The 20135-nt window shown below is 47.6% G+C and overlaps 1 protein-coding gene and 1 long non-coding RNA gene across 2 annotated transcripts; one reads left to right on the top strand and one right to left on the bottom strand.

Annotated features, from left to right (window-relative positions):
- Positions 1-3144: 3144 nt before the first annotated feature.
- On the bottom strand, positions 3145-17346 carry ALAS1 (5'-aminolevulinate synthase 1). Its single transcript, XM_030306920.1, has 11 exons — positions 17225-17346; positions 16018-16237; positions 12838-13065; positions 11889-12038; positions 11250-11472; positions 9900-10084; positions 9165-9344; positions 8650-8814; positions 5874-6142; positions 5034-5196; positions 3145-3453 (listed from the first exon to the last, which is right to left on the bottom strand). Exons 2-11 carry the CDS (start codon positions 16214-16216, stop codon positions 3293-3295), a joined length of 1923 nt encoding a protein of 640 aa, XP_030162780.1. The 5' UTR covers positions 16217-16237; positions 17225-17346; the 3' UTR covers positions 3145-3292.
- A 130-nt stretch (positions 17347-17476) lies between these two features.
- On the top strand, positions 17477-20135 carry LOC116737904. Its single transcript, XR_004343239.1, has 2 exons — positions 17477-17670; positions 17997-20135. It is a non-coding gene; the product is annotated as an uncharacterized LOC116737904 (long non-coding RNA).

Below are 20135 nucleotides of genomic sequence, written 5' to 3'. Positions count from 1 at the left end.
GGGTTTCGGAGGCAGATGTGATTGAATCAGGGGCACAGAAAGCTGGGAGCAGGACCCTGGTGTTGCCTCCTGTGCTTTTTGCTGTCATGGGGCAGTGAATACTAGACAAACAGAGGTCTGGGCACAAGACTTAGGGAAATCTGATAGAGGAAAACTTAAATGTAAGGAAATTCTCCCCGCTAAGATTGGAAATGACAACTCAATGACAACAACTCAGCTCAACGACGACAACTATCTTTTCCCTCAAGGATACTGTAATGCTCCTGACGTCTCCATATTCTTGGAAGATTTCTATGGTATCACACATTTCTACACTCAAGACCCTATTAGAAGCCCAGCTTCTCATTTTTAAGCAGTTCATGAATCCCACCCACTTCCTGCAGATGGTACCACCATCCTTTGTTCTCGTAACCCCGAGTAGCAGTGAGGAGAGAAGGAAGGTGACCAAGCTCGTTGACCCAGCTGGCTCTGGGTATTATGAGAAGGAAGGGAAGTCTTGCTAAGTATTCAGAGAGAAACATTACCCAGGCTGGAGGAACAAGTCACACTGGGAGGAAAAGAGGTGGAGGGAGTTCCCGGCGTGGGAACACGGGGTGAGTTGGGGGGGGGGGGGAACAATGGGAAAGCCCAGCCGCTCATGTGGGAACAGGGCTGGGAAAGCAAGTGAGACATGTTTCCTGAGCAGAAAGGAACTGTGTGGTGGTTGCGAGGTGATGTTGCCTCCCATCGTGCCCAGCGGCTGCCTAGATGTGTGGCTTTATTTGATGGAACCAGAACTCAGCCCCTCTCTAGGGCCAGTCCTGGAGAAGGGTGCGCCCCAGGCAGGAATGCCAGTACAACTGTCTCCAGGGAGGAGAGATCCACAGCTGCCCTACTAGAGCTAAGAGAGGGGAGCAAGGCCGGGCATTGTCTTTGTCCTCCAGCTGCTTGGGGTTCTTTCAGCTCACCTATGTTTTCCAGTGAAGTAGATTTGGTATGGGCTGAATGTGTACTCTCTGAATTCATGTATTAGAGCCCTGACCCCAGTGTGGTGACATTTGGAGGTGCAGGCCTTTGGAAAATAATTAGATTCGGTTATGAAGTGAGGCCCTCATGGTGGGATTAGTGGCCTGAGAGAAAGAGGAAGAAGACCTCTCTCTGCACATTCTGAGAAAAGGTCATGTGAATTTATGGCAAGAAGAGAATAGTCTGCAAGCCAAGAAGAGGCCTCTCACCAGGAACTGAATCTGTTAGCACCTTGATCTTGACCTTCCCAGCCTCCAGAACTGTGAGAAATGGATGTCTCCTGGTGTCTGGGGTGTTTTATTATGGCAGCTACAGTGAAGAAAACCCCCTTTCATTCAACACACACTTGCTCAGTGCCTGCTGTGTGTCAGGTACTGTGCTGGGCACTGGGGATATAGAAGTGAGGAGACAGAGCACATGATCAACAGGGGAAAGTCACTGCAGGTAGTGACCGGTGCTTGGAAGGGCAGCACAATAGGAGGTCAAGTGACAGTGAGAACACTAGAGGGGCTGGGTTGCCTTATCCCGGGGCTCAGGAAAGGTCTCCTCAGGACTCTTGACCTATGTAAAGAGAGGCAGCCATGCCATGATCCAGGCTAGAAAAATCCGGGGAAGAAACAATGGCTAACAGCAAGGCCCAGAAGCTGGAGCGCACCTGGGAGGTCTGAGGCCTAGGAGAGTGCATCAACGCATGAAGCAGAGTGAACAAATCGAGAACGGAGGTGGGATGGGATCCCGACCGCAGAGAATATGGTCAGCTTGTGTGAACAAGCTGGAATTTAATCCTAGTGCCACTGGAAGGCCCAGGAAAGTTCTCTGCAGGGGAGGGACATAATACACTTTATAATTTTAAAAGCTCTCTCAGGCTACCGTGTGGGGTCGAGGCTGGGGCAGATGCCAGGATGATGGCACACCTGGGATCGCAGTAGCAGAGGTGACAGGAAGTGGACTAGCCTGACACGTATGTCAGAATTTATAGGACTTTGCCAACAGTCTCGTGTGAGAAGAGATAGCGGACTTCTCCATGACGGACCAAAGTAAGTGGGTAGATGCTGGAAGACAAGGGAAGAGAAGGCAGAGGAGTGGGCAGGCCGAGGTGCCTCTGGACCTGTGTGGTTCGAGGTGTTCGACAGCAGTCAGCAGCGACCAGCTGGAACTGAAAGCCCAGGGCTGGGAGAGATCACATGGCGTGAGGGAAGTGCTAAGTGCAATTAGAGATGAGGCTGGTGGGTGCCCAACATTCAAAAAGGGACCAGTTCGTGAGAGAGTTCAGTGTTCAGGAGAGGCTGGTAGCACAGGTCAGAGAAGGAAGCTGTGAAAAGGCCAAGGACAGACACCGCAAAGACCACTGGGAGAGCCAGTGAAAGGAAAAACATTGGATTTGGTTAAGATAGAGACAAAATGTGGCTAAAAAAAAAAAAAAAAAAGTAGCCTCCGCAGGCGCAGGACAGAGGACCAAGTGAGGCAGCTGATCGGGAAAGAGGCAGAACAGAGGGGACGGGCAGTAGCCCAAAGGGGGTCTAGACTAAGGGAGAGCTGGCTTATTTAGTGGGTGGGTGACAAAGCCTGCTGTAGGCCAATGGGAACAAATTCATGACCTCATGACTGAGGAGGTTGGAGGTGGTTGTAGGAAGGTGATAGAAACCATAGGACCCAGAAAACAAAGCAGGAGTCAGACAGAGAAGCACGGACACGTGCACTGTCTCTGCAAGGGACACAATCAGCAGGTATAGAGGGCAGACGGGCTGGAGGACTCAGTGGGGACAGACAAGCAGTTCCCTTCGGACTGCCCTACTTTCACAGGGAAGCCTGAGGCCAAGGCAGTAGCTGAGAAGGGAAAGCAGGGAGGGAAACCGCTGTGGCAGGACCACAATTAGAGGGGAGGAACTGGAGTGAAATGGCCACCACGGGGCCTGGCCTGCTCAGGGCCCCTCAGCTGCAGGGCTGGGGTGGCAGTGGGCAGTGAAGACAAAGTTGGGTTCACGCCGAGCAGGAGGGTCTGCCATCCCAGCCGGGTCCGCAGTCACTACCAGAGGACCAGGACATGCCCATCATTTCACGTATCTCAGCAATACAGACCAAGTTGAAAGGCATGAAGAAAAATGATTTTTCTGATTCAGCGCCCAGTAACAGGACCCGTCACTTAAACAAGAATTTATTTTCAGGACTGTGCTTTTACTATAGATTAAAATTTAATATAATTTAATTCACATATAAAGACAACTCTGGAGACTATGTGGATATGACACGGCCTGGGGTTCAGTGAGTAACTGAGGTCATGACACACTCAGGCCTGGGCAGATACCAACTTGCTCATGCCGGAGAAGTAGGATTTCTCTCTTTCACTCATCACTTCAAAATGCAGTGGCCTCCTGCAGAAGTTGCACTCGGCTGAGGAATGTGGCTTGAGTTCCAGACCCACTCTCTTCCACGTGGCCAGCAGATTCTCTGTGAGGAAAAAGTTTTTAAAAATTGAAGGGAGTGGGGCGCCTGGGTGGCTCAGTTGGTTGAGCGTCAGACTTTGGCTCAGGTCATGATCTCATGGTCTGTGGGTTCGAGCCCCGCGTCGGGCTCTGTGCTGACAGCTCAGAGCCTGGAGCCTGCTTTCCGATCCTGTGTCTCCCTCTCTCTCTGCCCCTCCCCCGCTCTCACTTTGTCTCACTCTGTCTCTCAAAAATAAATAAATGTAAAAATAAAAAAAATAAAAAACTGAAGGGAGTATGCATGCAAGAGAAATGCAAACATTGGCCTATACAAAAAGTCAAACACTGGGGCGCCTGGGTGGCTCAGTCAGTTAAGCATCTGACTTCAGCTCAGGCCATGATCTCACGGCTCATGAGTTCGAGCCCCACATCGGGCTCTGTGCTGACAACTTGGGAGCCTGAAGCCTGCTTCAGATTCTGTGTCCCCCTCTCTCTCTGACCCTCCCCTGCTCGCACTCTGTCTCTCTCCCTCTCAAAAATAAACAAACATTTAAAAAAAAAAAGTCAAACACAAACGTTGCCAGTGGCATTATTTTCATAACAGTCAAAAAGCAGCAACAACTTAAATGTCCATCAACTGATGGATAAACACAATGTGGTACGTCCATACAAAAGATTATTCGGTATAAAAAGAAAGTGAGGATTCAGGCTACAACACAGGTGAACCCTGAAAACACTGTGCTGTAAAGAAGTCAGGCATAAAGAACCTATGTAGGGTATGATGCCAGTTATGTGAAATGTAAAGCATGGGCAAATCCACAGAGGCAGAAAGGGGTCAGCAGCTGACACAGGCTGGGGAAAGGGGACGGCATGGCTGCTCATGGGTATGGGGTTTCTCTCCAGGGTGATGAAAAGGTCCTGGAATCAGATAGTGGTGACGGTTGCACAGCATCATGATGGACCTAAGACCCCCAGAACTGTGTCCTTTAAAAGGGTGAAATTTGTGGTATGTAAATTATATCTCAATAATGCGGTTTTAAGGCAAGCAGGACCACCTGAGGAGGCTCAGGAGGCAGAACCAACCTGTGGCTGAAAGCAGCTCCTGGATCTCTGCCTTCAGGTTGGACATGGGGGTGCTGAGTTGGGTTGTACAGAACCACAAGCAGTATAAAACACTGAACAATTACGCTTATCAGAAGGTGTTAGGCGGGGGGGGGGGGGGGGGGGGGTTGCTTCAGGGACTGCACCTCAGGGGAATCGAAGCCCCAGGCCGAGCTCCAGAGGGCCAGGGCAGACTAAAGCCTTCAGAGGCCTCTCTCTACTCCCCAGCCGTCACCGTATATCTTTGAGTCACCCTGACAAGGGGGCAATGGAAAGAGTGGGTGGATGAGCAGGCTCCCTCAGAGCTTCTAAAAGCAGGCATATACCCATTAAAGTGAATCAAACAAACGTCTTTTACAGTTTTATACCATCTGAGAGCATTCTTAATTACCTGGAGAAAGAAACAGTTCTGAATGCCTTTGAAGGGCTTCGATTATACACACCGCAAAGACAGCTTTATGCAACTCTCCAGTGAGGAGGTCCCGGCACTCTCCAGGTACTCACCAAGGAAGTAGTTCATCATCTGCGGTGTGTGGTGAGGAGTGGGGGCGATCCGCAGGAGCTCCTCCCCCCGGGGCACTGTGGGGTAATTGATTGCTTGGACATAGATGTTATGTCTGCTCATTAGTTCATCACACACTTCAGTGTTTTTCGCGGCATCTGCAACCTAAGTTTGACAACAGAAGGTAAGGTCACAACAGTGTGGACTGCCTCTTAGCAGCAATTCTAATGCACACGGCACTCAGGAGGCTCAGGCTCAAGCAGCAGTGCAAGCCTGCAACTTAAAGGGCCCAGCTGTGCTTAGTATGGTCCGGGGGATGGAAACCACGTAAGAAGCCAATTTCACACTGATCTCCCTCCCAAGCTTCAACTTCAGTTGATGCCAGCTAATTCTCCTATCCAGGGATGTGCATACCGTGGGAATGAAGCAGCTTTGATTGTACTAGCTGTATTAATTCTACTAATTCAACTGTGACACCAACAGTCTACTATTTACAGTGGAAAGGGCAAGACCTATTTCAAAATTAACTGAATAAAAAGCCATACTTCAAAGCGAGCCAAGTTTAGGCTCCCGGAACTTTTCAGACAGAAGCTTTGTGTTTACCCTTTTAAGGCCAGTGTTGCGGAGAAGGAACCTCTGCTCTAGCCTGCTGGGTTCAAAGCCTTCATTTTCACTGTGAAGTCAGCCAAAGGCAGCAACGAGCAGAGGGCCACTGACTACAGCCCCCTGCCCCAGCAGCCCCCCTGCCTCCCTCAACTTCAAGAAGGCACGAAACAGAACATCTCACACGTCATGTGCAGAGGCACAGCCCCCAGCAAGTCCACTCACAGACAGGTCATTACCCGGACAGGGATGATGTGACTGGGGCAGTGGACAACTGGGAGGCCCGCGTCCATGAGCATCTGCCTCATGAGCTTGACGTTGCGTTGGTGCTGGCGGCGAAGCGCCCGCCCCTCAGCACTCTTCAGGATCCGCACAGACTCCAGGGCTCCAGCCAGCAGCATGGGCGGCAGGGAGGTGGTGAAGATGAAGCCAGCCGCATAGGACCGTACCGTGTCGATCAGAGAACTCGTGCTGGCGATGTACCCTCCAACACAGCCAAAGGCTTTGCCTAGGAGGAGACAGCCACATTTACTATAGCAACTGCCCCTAAATGTACCAGCAAGACGCTGCACAGCCTTAGAGCATCTTTGTCTCCTCAATGTGCCCTAAGACTATAAAGTAAAGGGATGTCCACCGATTTCTGAAAGGGAGAAAGTTGAGGAGGTTATGAAAGGGTCCTCCCCTAATTCACATGGCCACGCTGGTATCTGACTAGGATCAAAGGACAGGTCTCCACAGCAGGCCTAGCACTGAGCGACCCATCCTGTGCGCCTGAAGAGCATGCCGCTGTGTCTCTTCCCACCTGGACTGGCTGCTCCCCCAGTGGGCAGGGCGCCACCTCCCACGTTGTACATGGTACGTGGTGCATGCTCTCTGGGACAGGATCGGAATCGTGCTGCTGGCAATGTCCTCTTGCCGTGAGCATTCCCCCGGAGGCTAGAATGTAACCCAGCTAAGACATCAACTGTTTTGGTGTGACCAGAATGGTCTCCTACCTAAGTAAACACTGAACTCGGACAAGCAGCATCGCCCAGAGAAAAATGAAAACTCAGAACCTGTTAGGGTTGATTTAGGGCCCACCTCACTTTTTGATTCTCCTCAAATCCCTTTGTATAATCTGTAGCTCAAGTTTCAGGATTAAGGGCTCGAGAAGAGTCCTTCTAGATGTTAACATTGTGTTCTGTAATTAACATTCCTGCTTGAACCCCACACAGGGCTGGGTTGGTGTAAGCTCTTACAGTGGAAAATTTCTCTCCAGTCTGTTCCAGCTCACAATGACTACACCTTCACAAAGCCCGCATCACAAGAGCTCTTTGAAAGAAAATGGTTGCTGTAATTAGGACATACGAACAAGTGCTCTTCTCCTGGCAGGGGCTCTACCCTGAGACCCCTGACCTCTCCTGGTTTGCCCAAGGTTCTCAGCCCCTAGACAGTGCTGGTGGACACTCTTCTAGGCCCGCCCTTCCTTAATGCAGGCTGTAAACTGGCATTTCAGCAGAGTGCTACACGGGTCTCCAACTGCCTTTTTTTTTTTTTTTTAATGTTTATTTACTTTTGAGAGAGAGAGAGAGACACAGAGCTCGAGAGGGAAGGGCCAGAGAGAGAGGGAGACAGATAATCTGAAGCAGGCTCCAGGCTCTAAGCTGTCAGCACAGAGCCTGATGTGGGGCTCAAACCCACAAACCGTGAGATCATGACCTGAGCCAAAGTCAGACACTTAACCGACTGAGCCACCCAGGAGCCCCTGCCTTACTAACTTTTGAAATCTTCAGAGTTTTACAGTTCATATTTTCATCTTAGACTCCTCATAGGCAAAGAGAAGGTCTATGGTAATTGTTTGCACATGTTTACTTATCTTCTCCACAAAAACTGAGGTAGGGCTTGTTAGCTCCCTTATACAGGTGTCCCTACTTTTCAAAAGTTGTTATGCCACTTTGCTTTTATGAAAGACCTACATTAGTACTTGGTTTTCACTCACCGGAAGAAATCTGAGAGGGCTTTCACTTTTATGAGAAAAAGTGGAAGGTGAAAATAGCCTCCAGTGTTTGGCACCGCGTACCCCAAGCAACGAAAGTGGCCCTGCCCAGCCCTATCCCCGGGAAGCACAGGCGACACCCCAGCGTCAGGCCACCAGAGCTTTGATCTGCGTCTGTGAGCACCTGTGTCTTTGCTTTATGCCATCTTGTCTTACGAAACGTTTCAAAGGGACACTCCACTTTCAGGTAGTGGGGAAACCTGTATCGGTGAGGAAACTGAGGTGCAGCTCCAGGTTACACAGCCAGGGAGCTATGCAGATGGGATTTATGGCCAGCAGGCAACATGGCTACAGCGGCCAGCCCCATGAGATAATGCTTCTCACCCAGGAGGAGCAGATACAGAGTAGCCAGAGTGAACTGCAATGGTCTCCATGTAGTGGGCACAGAGCTCAGTGCTTCACACACCTGAACCCGTAGGTCCCAAAAAATGCTCTAAAACATGGCTAGGATTCTTCAATATAATGGAACAATCTGAAGTACAGAGAGTAAACGCTGTTACCATGTAGCTAGAACCGCAACTATGTTTGGAATGAGCTCGGATGGCAACAAATGGTATTTGTCATATTAGGCTGTGAGATTTAATTCTGGGAATCATGCCTCCACGATTCAAGGGATTCTGCTAAGCTGTGCCACCACCGAGAATATACAAACTCATCCAGAAAGTGGCCCAGGCTTTAAATGCTATCACACTGTCTCTTCACCTGACCCCAGTTAGTCCTGGGGCCTTGATAGGAAGATACAACTTTATTTTTTAAAAAATTTTTTAAAGTTTATTTCTTTTGAGAGAGAAAGAGGGGCAGAGAGAGGAGAGAGAGAATGCCTAGCAGGCTGTGCACTGTCAGTGTGGAGCCCGATGCGGGGCTCGAACTCACAAACCACAAGATCATGACCTGAGCGATGCTTAACTGACTGAGCCACCCAGGAGCCCCAGGAAAATATAACTTTAGTGCAGATTACAGAATGTGCAGAGTATACATACCAAGCGTTCCAGAAATGATGTCCATTTTGGGCATAACTCCGTCACGATCACCAATCCCTCCACCTCGAGCCCCATACAGTCCCACGGCATGGACCTCATCCACAAAGGTGATTGCTCCAAACTCATGCGCCACATCACATAGCTCTTCCAGTGGGCACACTGCCCCTGAGGAAAGAACACAGACTGCCTTGAAGAGCTTGCTACTTCACAAATTTCTGCTTGGTAAGAGTCAGTCAGAACAAAACAGCTTATGTTCTAAAGATATCATTTTTAATACTGGGAAAGACAATGAATTTCCCCCAGTTTCTAGTTTATCTAAGGTTCTCAGAGCCTAGTAAAAGCCAGAATAAAAAAACCTACGTTCCCTCAAACCTATACAATGTCCACCAAATATGAATTCCTAGCAGAATGAAAAGAAACTGCAAAAACAAAATAAACATTACACTTTATTTAAAGAGTCCAGGCCCAGCTTGTTTTTCATTTAAGGTTTCAGACTGGCCTCTACTTAGACTTACCATCCATTGAGTGGACGGTTTCAAAGGCAACAATCTTGGGGACCGAGGGGTCAGATCTCTGTAACAGTTCTCTGAGGTGGCTGACGTCATTGTGGCGGAAGATGTACTTTGGCACTCGGCTGTTCCGAATCCCTTGGATCATGGAGGCATGGTTCCCAGAATCAGAGTAAATCTCACAGCCTAACAGGATACAAAAAACCTCACTATTTATCAAGCCATCTGCACCAAAGACAAATTATTTCCTAGACAGTCAGGGACAACAGACTTTGCCCTGAAAGTGCTGCTTTGCCCAGTAGGAAAGACACTGCTTGCCAGTTTCTTCCTGGGAAAACCATGAACTAGTGCTTCTCTTTTGAGAAGGCCCATAGGTGTAGAATAGAATAACCACTGGGCAGACAACCAATCTGCTCTTAAATCTGGCCACCTCATTCCAAACTTTATCAAAAGATAACTACCAATGATTAACAGAATTCTCCAAAGGATTTTCCTAGCATACAACACATATTTGAAGCAATTAGCTTAAGGACAGCCCTTCAAATCTGCTTCTTCATTAGTATCATTTGCTGCTGGAACTTTTCATGTGCAGTGAGCACTTGATGCTCAATTCAAGGAAAAATGCTCCCAGATACTATCACTGCTCTTAACTGTTTTTGGTAAGCCCTCTTTGTTGTCAATATCCCTGCTATTACTAGGAAACTCAAAAAACTCTAAGGCACCCATGACAGGCTTCCTTACCCGGCATCATCCTAGCCAGAGTGAACAGGGTCGAGTCGTTGGCCACAAAGCAGGAGGAAAACAAGAGTGCTGCATCTTTCCCATGTAAATCAGCCAGCTCCTGCTCCAGGTCCACATGGAATTTACTAGTTCCTGAAATATTTCTAGTACCACCTGCTCCAGCACCATGTTGTTTCAAAGTGTCCCTTTTATTTAAAGAAAAAAAAAAAAAATTGGGGAGGGAGCAGAAAATAAATCTCATGGTTCTGAACACTATGTGAATCATTCCTCTCCCTAGGAGCTAGGATACTGAACCTTACATTGATCTAGCACTCACTCATGGTGAAACCAGGAGCCAGAAGTTTCAACTGACTTCATCTTCAGACTAGGTGGCATTTGGTGTCAACACCAGGATGATGATACCCTGAGGATAACTCCAGGGATCAAAAACAAGTGTTCGTTTATCAATCAACTAAGTACTTAGTATTAGCTGAGTTAATTTACTAAGGCTTCTTTATTCTGACAAATACCCTTCTCTCCAAACACATCAGTCGCTACATGGACATCCTGGATGGCGGTTACCTGAACCTAAACCCTCTGAAAACCAGTCACATAATGTTAGGATTTATCTATCAACACACCTCAGACTGGACTCTCTTTAGCAAGCCTCCTTGGAGACTTTGACAAGCAACTCTCTCAAGTGTCCTCAGCCAGGCGAACCTCCTAAAGAACATGAATGACAGGATCTACCATCTTTTTAAATGTCTTTTTGAAGTAGCTTTTCCTCCAGTGCTGCTAGATTTATAGCTCTCCATCCGAAGTTTCAGCAGGGATGCCTCTGTGCAAGGCTGCCTGGTGTTAAAGGCACACTCACTTAAGGAGTGGTAGTGGGTGAATAGACAGGAGCAGTCAATGAGCCAATAAACTTGAACCCTCATACACAAAGGGGCTCTACGAACTACTTGTGCGCTCGAGTTCTTTTAAAAGTAATCTGCAGAGGGGCGCCTGGGTGGGTCAATCAGTTAAGCGCCTCTTAGTTTTGGTTCAGGTCATGATCTCACGGTTCGTGGCTTCAAGCCCCACATCGGGCTCTGCACTGACAGTGTGAAGCCTGCTTGGGATTCTGTGTCTCTCTGCTCTCTTCCCCCACTTGCCCTCTCTCTCTCAAAAATAAATAAACATTAAAAAAATTTTTTTTAATTAAAAAAAGTAATCTGTAGATATTTTCAAAGGCTGAGAATAGTATTTTGCTATGGTACACTTTCAGCTGCTAAATATTCCCCCCATAAAAGATCCAATCCCTCTAAATCATCAATGTCTTGCCAAATAATTGGCAATTTCAGCGGTATCTGAAAGCTGAGGGCTACTTACATGACGGCCCCACACACTCGTGGATGGCGACTCATTCCTAGGTAGTCATTGCTACACCAGACCGACACCTGCTTTTTGGTGATGAGAGAGTCCGAATAGTCATCCGCCATGGGAAAGATGTGTGCCCTCCGGTTCACAGTTTTAAAAACTCGATAGGTATGGTCATTTTTTTTCTCATCAATTTTCTTCTCAAAGAAACGATCATACTGAAAAGTGGAAACAGCTAAAAACCAAAGATGGGACAGTCTGATGGTTAGGAAGCACATCTGGGCTTTGGCAAAAGACCTGGGTTCCAACCCCCGCTTGGTCATCTAATGGCAGGGAGTTTCTGGACAAATTAATGAAGTACTCATGTGGGCAAGTTACATGACATCCTCATCTTGAGATCGTGAAGCTTTCAAATGAGACTGTGTATGTCAACTGTTTAATACAGGGCTAGGGCACAGAAAGGTAGGTATTAAGGGACAGAAGGCAGGTTACCAACAGGATTTGTATTTACTATGGCCAAGAACACCTACTTGTATCAAGCAAAACGCATAGCTTTTAATCCACAACTCACCATGCAATCTTGTATTTAATCTAATGTATGTTTACGTTAAAAACCCTCTCCTGCATCAGGCAAATAATGATGAGACGTACATTTTGGCAAGTTATCTTGAAGAAGATGGGATACTCTTTCTGGTCTTTGCTTTCGCATGATATCCTGGAAGTTCTTCAGCAACCCACTTGGCTCCCCACTGTCGGTCTTCACACTAATCACACTGGGGTTCACTGAGGTTTGGGCAACCTCTGTAACAAAAGTAACAAGTGAAGGGAACCAACATTCTATTTTGAGTTCACAATATTGAATTGTCAAAATATTGTCAAAAGTGAATTACTGTCTAGTTCACCAAAAAAAACTGATCATAACCAAAGTTAGTAGTAACTGAGTGTATGAAGTTTTCTCCCTCCCTTTTATTTTAATGGTCAACGCCTGGTGTTGTTTTCTTTTGTTTTCAGAGCTACCAGACAGCTTTAATAAACATTAAAGTCCAAAGCTTTCTAGCCGGTTGGCATGCCTTCCCCACCTTCCCACTCCACCCAACCTTAATCTCAATTTTCTTCATGGAAAACAATTCCAGCCATATGCATCATTTCTGCTGGTGAGGTTTTCTGGGGACCCTGGGTGCTCTGTGGACATAGCCACAACTGGAATTAAGGTTGTCTCTTAATCACCATCAGTAAGACACACAGCTTGGGAGTCCTAAGACCATCAATTATTGCAGTATTATTTTTTACCTTTTATCCCACCAGATAGCAGGAAAGAAAGAAAGGGCAGTTTTGTAACAGCTTACACCATCAGGGTATTTTCAGAAATGAAGCAATTACTATAAAAGGTGGTCATATCCTACACACACACCAGGAAGAAAGTCCCACATTTTGTCATATGGTCCTCGGACTCCTATCTTGATGACCTTCTTCCTTGGCCCTAAAAGAGGAAGTTTCTATACAAATACTACCCTAATAAGAGCTCATACATAAATCTGGAGGATCAAAAGAACCAAAAGGACCTCTGTACTCCTCCTAATGGTTCCAGTCATCTGTTTACCTTTCCTCACGGCATGCATTTCCTGCACATCCTCCTGAAGCTCTAGACTGGCTTTGCAGAAGACGCTGCTGCCCTTCTGGCTCATCTGGGCTGCCAGGAAAGGGCATCTGCTCGCAGTGCCCTGGCTTGTGGCAAGGGAGGGATGTCCAGACGGAATCTGTGTGCCATCTGGAGTCTGCTGGGATCCATCAGGAGCCTGCTGACCCTCGGCTTTGGCAGTTTTGTCCTCTGGGGGGTGAAATGGAAAAACTGAAGCATCAGATCTGGTTGTACAACACGCAAGAAAGCCCCTTGTTTCTTTCTCTTATTGCCTCACAGAGAAGTTTTATACTTACTCTACCCCCACATTTTAGGCACAAGTTGACTTTTATTAGATTCTGCTAATTGAACCGTTTTCTCATCTGCCTCACTGGAATCAATGTGCCTGTGAGGAGTTAATTGGCACGATCCAGTTACCTTTCAAACCCACAGTATTTTTCCCTTATAAATCCACCAAAAGTAGTATTTTCTAGTTTCAGACAGCCAACAGTTCTTGAGATGGATTTCAGTAAATCTAGCCTAACGACACACAACACATTTCAGGAGGGGACACACTCTTGAAGGTAAGGAGAAATGTTCATAGAATTTTTTTCTCTGCTTATATATATTTTTTAATTTTTTTTATGTTTATTTTTGAGGAGAGAGCACGAACAAGCAGGAGAGGTGCAGAGAGAGGGAGACAGAGAATCTGAAGCAGGCTCCAGGCTCCATGCTGTCAGTCCAGAGCCTGACGTGGGGCCTGAACTCACAAACCCGAGATCATGACCTGAGCTGAAGTCAGACACTCAACTGACTGAGCCACCCAGGTGCCCCTCTCTGCTTATATTTTCAAAACACGTTCTTGACAAAAAGGCTTGCTGTTGCTTAACATACAAACTACTGATTTTCTTAACAAAAGAAATTAGGCTAAAAGTGAACTCTTTACATTTTTGTCTAACAGAATTCAAAGTATTAGTATATGCCAAGAAAAAACCACATGGATATCACATACACAGCATCTACTAGCTCATCTAAATGCATCAAACTAGTTCACTGACTTAACACAGTTGGCTGGTAATTGTGCTTCTACTCACAATGACTTTCCTTTCCCCTGAAGCAAATTCATTCACCTTCCTTTTAGTAAAGTCTTATTCTGCATCTTCCTGGAATACTGTGAGTCAGAGGCTAACTTCTACAACTTGGTAAGATGTCTTAATGCAGTTTTCATTAAAATTTTCTATAAAATCAAAAAATTGCTTTGAAGTCCATGTCATTCATTATAAAAGTAATACACATTCACTGTGGGAAATCTAGAAAAAAAGCATTCTATCATTCAAAACATAACCATTGCAGGCATCTTAGTAAGTTATGTGTTTTTTTTTTTATTTTTTTAAAAAAAATTTTTTTTTTCAACGTTTTTTATTTATTTTTGGGACAGAGAGAGACAGAGCATGAACGGGGGAGGGGCAGAGAGAGAGGGAGACACAGAATCGGAAACAGGCTACAGGCTCCGAGCCATCAGCCCAGAGCCTGACGCGGGGCTCGAACTCACGGACCGTGAGATCGTGACCTGGCTGAAGTCGGACGCTTAACCGACTGCGCCACCCAGGCGCCCCAGTAAGTTATGTTTTTTTAAAAACATATTTTTTTACATATGTGCAAGTTTAAAAAACAGTTTTACTTATTCTGCATGTGCTTGCTTATTTTGCCCTTTTCATTATAAAGATCAAAATAGCCTGTGAATATCATTTGCAATGGCTGCAACATCTATCAAGTGAACAAGCCACGTTTTACTCAACTTCCTCTATACTAGGGACAGAATAGTAAAAGAGGATCTTGACTATTCAGGAAAAACACATAACTAACTCCTAAAAGAGTAAAGAGGAAAAGAAATCCTACACAGGATTATATCCTTTCTGCTTACAAAAAAAACACAAAACACTCCTTTCTTACAAGAAACACATCCAGAGAACACACCTAACAGAGTTTACAAGGTAAATTATTCTCTAGGATTAAGTGAAACCTGAAAAGCCACATCCTCTCCTGGTAGAGCCAGAGAAAAACTACATCCAACTCTGATCTCTTTATTAAAAACAAAATTTAGGGGCGTCTGGGTGGCTCAGTCAGTTAAGCATCCGACTTCGGCTCAGGTCATGATCTCACGGTTCGTGAATTCGAGCCTCATGTCAGGCTCTGTGCTGACAGCTCAGAGCCTGGAGTCTGCTTCATGTCTGCCTCTCTCAAAAATAAATAAACATTAAAAAAATTTAAAGATTCATACATAAAATAAAGATACATGTATTAAAAAAATCACTAATGAATTCTATGATTCCATTTATGTGAGGCTTCTAGAGCAGTCAAATTCAGAAACAGAAAGTGGAATGGTATTTGCAGGGGGCGGGGGGGGGGAGTTAGTGTTGAATGAGCACAGAGTTTCAGTTTGGGATGCTGAAGAGCTCTGGAAATTGGATGGTGGTCGGGCTCTGCACTGACAGTGTGGAGTCTGCTTGGGATTCTCTCTGTCTCTCTCTCTCTGCCCTTCCCCTGCTCTCGCTGTTTCTGTCTCTCTCAAAATAAATAAGCTTAAAAAAAATTTAAAAACATATGAATGTACTTAACACCACTGAACTGTACATACAGTTGGTAAGAAATGGTAAGTTTTATGTTAGGTGCATTTTACCACAATAAAAAAAATAATTTAGAAAAGAAAAAAGTTACAACTTTAAAAGCCAAAAGCTTCCACTCAATTTTGCTGCAAACCTAAAACTGCTCTAAAAAATAAAGCCTATTTAAAAAAAAAAAAAAAAAGCCAAAGAGCCAAATATTTAATGAAGGAAAGGTTGAACTGGAACATCCCAACTTTCTATTTATGTGAATGAGGTACTGATGAACACTAAAACTCCAACAGACATCGAATACAACCCATAAACCTGTAAGGTGCACACTGGCCACCATCTCACCTTTCCAGATGGGTAAACTAAAAGTGCATACTTGCAGGGTTAGGATGCCAACTGTGAGATAGTCCATGCAAAGAATCAAGCCCGACACAGAGTAACTCCCTCTGTTACTGTGCCCCCATCACCGCTGTGGACTAGAAGTGCTTCTAGTCTAGTGATGCATGCTAACACTGCCACCTCCTACTTTATTGCCAATGACACTTACTCTCATTAGCCGGAGGGGTTTCTTTGACCTGCTGGCAGTGTACTGTTGAAGTGGACAGGGCCCGAGGGGCTGGCTTGGCCCCAACTTCCATCATCTTAGGGCAGTTTTGGGCATAGAACAACAGAGATTTGCCTGCCTTCTGCAGAAAGGCCTGAGGCACTCTGGATAAGAATGGGCAGCGGCGAACAACAGTCTCCATGTCCGAGAGGGTGCACTGATCCTATAGAAAGACAATGAGTGACATCAACACTTAATAATCAGGCAAATACTACTGCAAGGTCATTGGGTTCAGGTGTTGCCCACAGTTTATAGCAAGGGTACCCTGGGATATAACAAGTCTCACATAATAATGTCTAAGGACAGCATTCACGTGGGACTCAACTAATTAGTGGTGACCATACTCTACCCAGGTCACCAACTTCTCCTTTCATTCCCCAGCTCTACACAAAAGCACCTGCAAAGCAACTTTACCAAGTGAAGTAAATACCGATGATTAACCACCAAGGGGCTGAGACAACAAGGGACAAGTCAGGAACAGGTTTGGGAGGTCAGAGGCTCCTTGAGGAAGATGCACAGTGCAGATAAAACACGTTGGCACACACCCAGGTGGAGAAGTGAGGCTAGGGAACAAGTCACTGTCATTCATCCAGGCAGAGGACTCCTAGGGATCCTAAACTGCTCCTGGTCCTCACATCCCCAGACCCCAGGAAGGCACCCAGCTGGGCTCTGGGTCCCAGAGGCAAGGATTTCTCTGAGGTCATCCCCCACAGCTCTAACACGACTAAACTGAGAAAGGAGGGGACATAAAGAAGGGCAGGAAAACGAGGGGAAGTACGGTTGGGGCTAACTGGGGAGAGGCAGGAACTATAAAATCGAGGGTGTTGGGTCTGGAGTTAGATCGTAGTCCTGGGCGGGGAGAGGTCAGAGGTTATCCGGGGGTTGAGGGCTCGAGAATAACGGAAAGAGTATGAGAAAGGAATTCTAAAGAAGCGGCCAGTTAAATAGGAAATGTAAGGAGGGAGCTGAATAGGGTACACTGAGGCAGCCCAATGGGCTAAGAATCTGGGAGATGAACGCTGACCCCGAGCAGGCAGGTGATGGGTGCTGTGGGGGATGGGGTCCCAACGTCCGGGAGAGCGGGGCGCGGGCTGGCAAGACACGCGGGGACTTCCTTGCCCGGCGCCGTACCCAAAGCGCGGGCCCTCACCTGCGCGGGGGACTGCAGAGGCGGCGACAGCTGTGGCGGAGTCGGCAGGCACCCAGGCCAAGCAGAACCAAACCGTTGCCCTTGTCCGCGGGAACCCTCAGGCCGCGAGCAGCGTCGCCCTAATATACAGCCAGAGTGAGCGCCGCGCATGCGCCATGGGCGTGGACTTCCTCCGCGCAGGCGTACCGCGTCTAGCTCTTAGCGTAGGAAGGGCGGGGCCCCTACGTGGGCTTGGCTAGTCGGTTGGGACCTGGGCTTTCCCGGATCGCCTGCCAAGAGAAGGAGGGGCACGGTAGTGGATCCTACACCCTCTTCTTGTTTCTCTACTAACTGCACTATGCTTCAGAACCCTGTAAAAGGGCAAAGTCGGAGGGGAAGTGCCCCTGAGGACAACTGGGACGTTATAGGGTTGTAGAAACTGGTGCCTTGGATATAGAAGAAGGAGGGTAAGGAAGGCGTTCCGGACCACGGTCTAAAGCAGGATCCGCCCTGTCTGTGACGAAGGGCTTCCCAGAAGAGGTGGGGGTGTATTTGCCCAAGGATGGAGTGGTTCTGGGGGTGATGTGGGGAGAGGGTGAGGCTGGAGGGGACCCCTCGGAGTCCGAGATGAAGGGACTTAATCTGAGGCAGAGAAAGGGCAAGAGGGGCTGGGCTGGATAGAACCCGTGTACTACACAGCTCTGAGCACTATCTGGAGATAGTGTGGAGGCGCAAAGCCTGACGTAGTTAGGGTTTGACACATATTATTACGACTTTTTTTTTTCCATCGCAGGCAGTCCGAAGTCTCTTGCTGGCCGCCTTCGGCACCAACTGGGCGGCTCAGAACTCCATCCCAAAGTTCAGAGTTGGGCCATGGCTCCTTTGGGTCTCCCCAGTCCACACCTGCAGGGTAGGGTTAGGCAAATCCCTCTCAGGAACACCAATCTGCTCCACACCCTTCCCAACTTAACTTGAGCTGGGTTGGCCTGGGCCTGTGCCAAGCTCACAGCTGCCCTCCTCCAGTCTTGAAGGGCCATCCAGGTTGCTCCTTCCTTAGCTGGGCATTAATAATAAGAGGGACAAAGTTCAGAGTGATGGTGACTAAGATGTGTTCAGCTACTTCTTAATTCCCTCTCTCTTGAGTCTCCAGCCAGCTGAGAGGCAGGCAAGGGGAGTCTCCACATGCAGAGGAGGCAGCTGGGTCCAGAATGGCACCAGAACCAGTCCAGGGGCCCATGAAGAGGGCTCTGGCCTAGGAGTCCTGGGCCGAGCTCTGCCCCATCCTGCTGAGAGGAGACATGAGGAAAGGTCAGCACTTGGACTCAGACCCAAATGCACCTAGAAGTGGAAATGGTGAAGATGGTGTTGAGTGTTTTGCTCTTCTCTGGGCCTCACTTTCCTTATCTGGGCAATGGGATCATAATCCCTGTTCTACCTGCCTCACAGGACTGTTTGAGTGATCAGAGGTGAAACAGAAGCAGAAAGAACTGGACATTGGAACTAAATACGGGTTCTAACCCTGGCACTGAATCTCACTTGGCCTTGGGCAGGCCACAACCTCTCTGAGGTTCATTTTCCTCATTGTAAATCTCTCCCAGCCCTGCCACTTGTGGTTGGCAGGAGGGTCAGGTGAAGTCATGGATTTCAGAGGCTTATTGTTTAAACCAGCAAGGCTCCAGCTGGGAGTTTCCTGTTTAATAGAGGGAAAGGTTGAGAAACAAAAGAGACTCACTTGGAAAGTGAAATAGAATGTTGTAAACAATTCCAGATGGAGGAGGAGGCTGTTACTCCCCAGACACTGAAGGAGGGGGGATCCCAACCACCAAGAAGCCTTCCGGAAGAGTGGTGCCAGCTGGAAGGGTGGGTCTACATGCAACTGGGAGACTGATAAGTGAAGCTTTCAGTGGGAAAGTCCCAGGCCTGTCCTGGAGGGTTAGTGTGAGTCAGCCTGAATAGCTGGGCTTCAGGGATGCAGCTAGAATGTGAGGAGGTAGGAAAGAAAGGCCATAAAGGGGCCACAGAGATTTCCAGTGTCAGCTCAAGAACCACCACCAGGGCAATGGTCAAAATGCGTATTCGCAGGCAATGGCCCTTTGATTCTGACCCAGGAATCTATATTTTCACCAGGCCTCTCTCTTGGTGATGTGCGGGCAGCATATCTTAGGGCCACATTTTGGGAACTGTTTCCTGAGTGGTTTCCAGTTTGGGATTTTGAAGGGCAAGTACTAAAGCCATGAGTTCTAATCCTGGCTCTGCCACTTTCTGATCGTGAGGTCATCAGCAAAATACCCCACATCCTAAGCCTCTGTTTTTGCATCTGTAAAGTGAAAGTACCTCACCTGTCTCGCTGATGAGTCTGAGTGGGTCCCATTCAGCCTTCCTCTCCTCTCTTCTTCCTTCCCCATTCTTTTTCCTTTCTTCTCTCCATTCCTCCCTCCCTTTTCTCCCTCACTGCTGTCTTGCCTCCCTCCTCAGAGCTGCAGTACAAACTCGTCTTATCACCCTGGCTCTGGGCAGGGAAGACCAAGCTGCTGGAGTTCAGGCAAGGTCAGGCTCCATTCCGGGGACAATGCTGAGGCATGACCTCTCCTCCCCCACTTCTTCCCTCCACCCCAGTCTGCGTCATCATCGTCGTCTGGGACTGCTGCACACAGCACTCCTCCAGCGGTCAAGGCAGAAGGAAAATGTCAATCCCAGCCCCAGAATTCATCCTTTTCCACTCTGGGCCCCAGAAACTACTTGTAGTAGTGCCTCTCTGTCAGAGTGAAGGAGCCAACAAGGGACCTTGGACAAGCTTACTGCTTTCCTCTGAGCCTCATTTTCATCATCTATCAGCCAGGCAAGAAATCCCTCCAATTCCCCAGCCCCAGGAGATCCAGATGGACATGGGACAGTTTTGAAGATAAATAAAACCTCTAGCCTGTTCTTCTGA

Source organism: Lynx canadensis, chromosome A2 (genome assembly GCF_007474595.2).
Source record: "Lynx canadensis isolate LIC74 chromosome A2, mLynCan4.pri.v2, whole genome shotgun sequence".
Classification (NCBI taxonomy): Eukaryota; Metazoa; Chordata; class Mammalia; order Carnivora; family Felidae; genus Lynx; species Lynx canadensis.
This window is presented reverse-complemented; position numbering and strand designations above follow the sequence as displayed.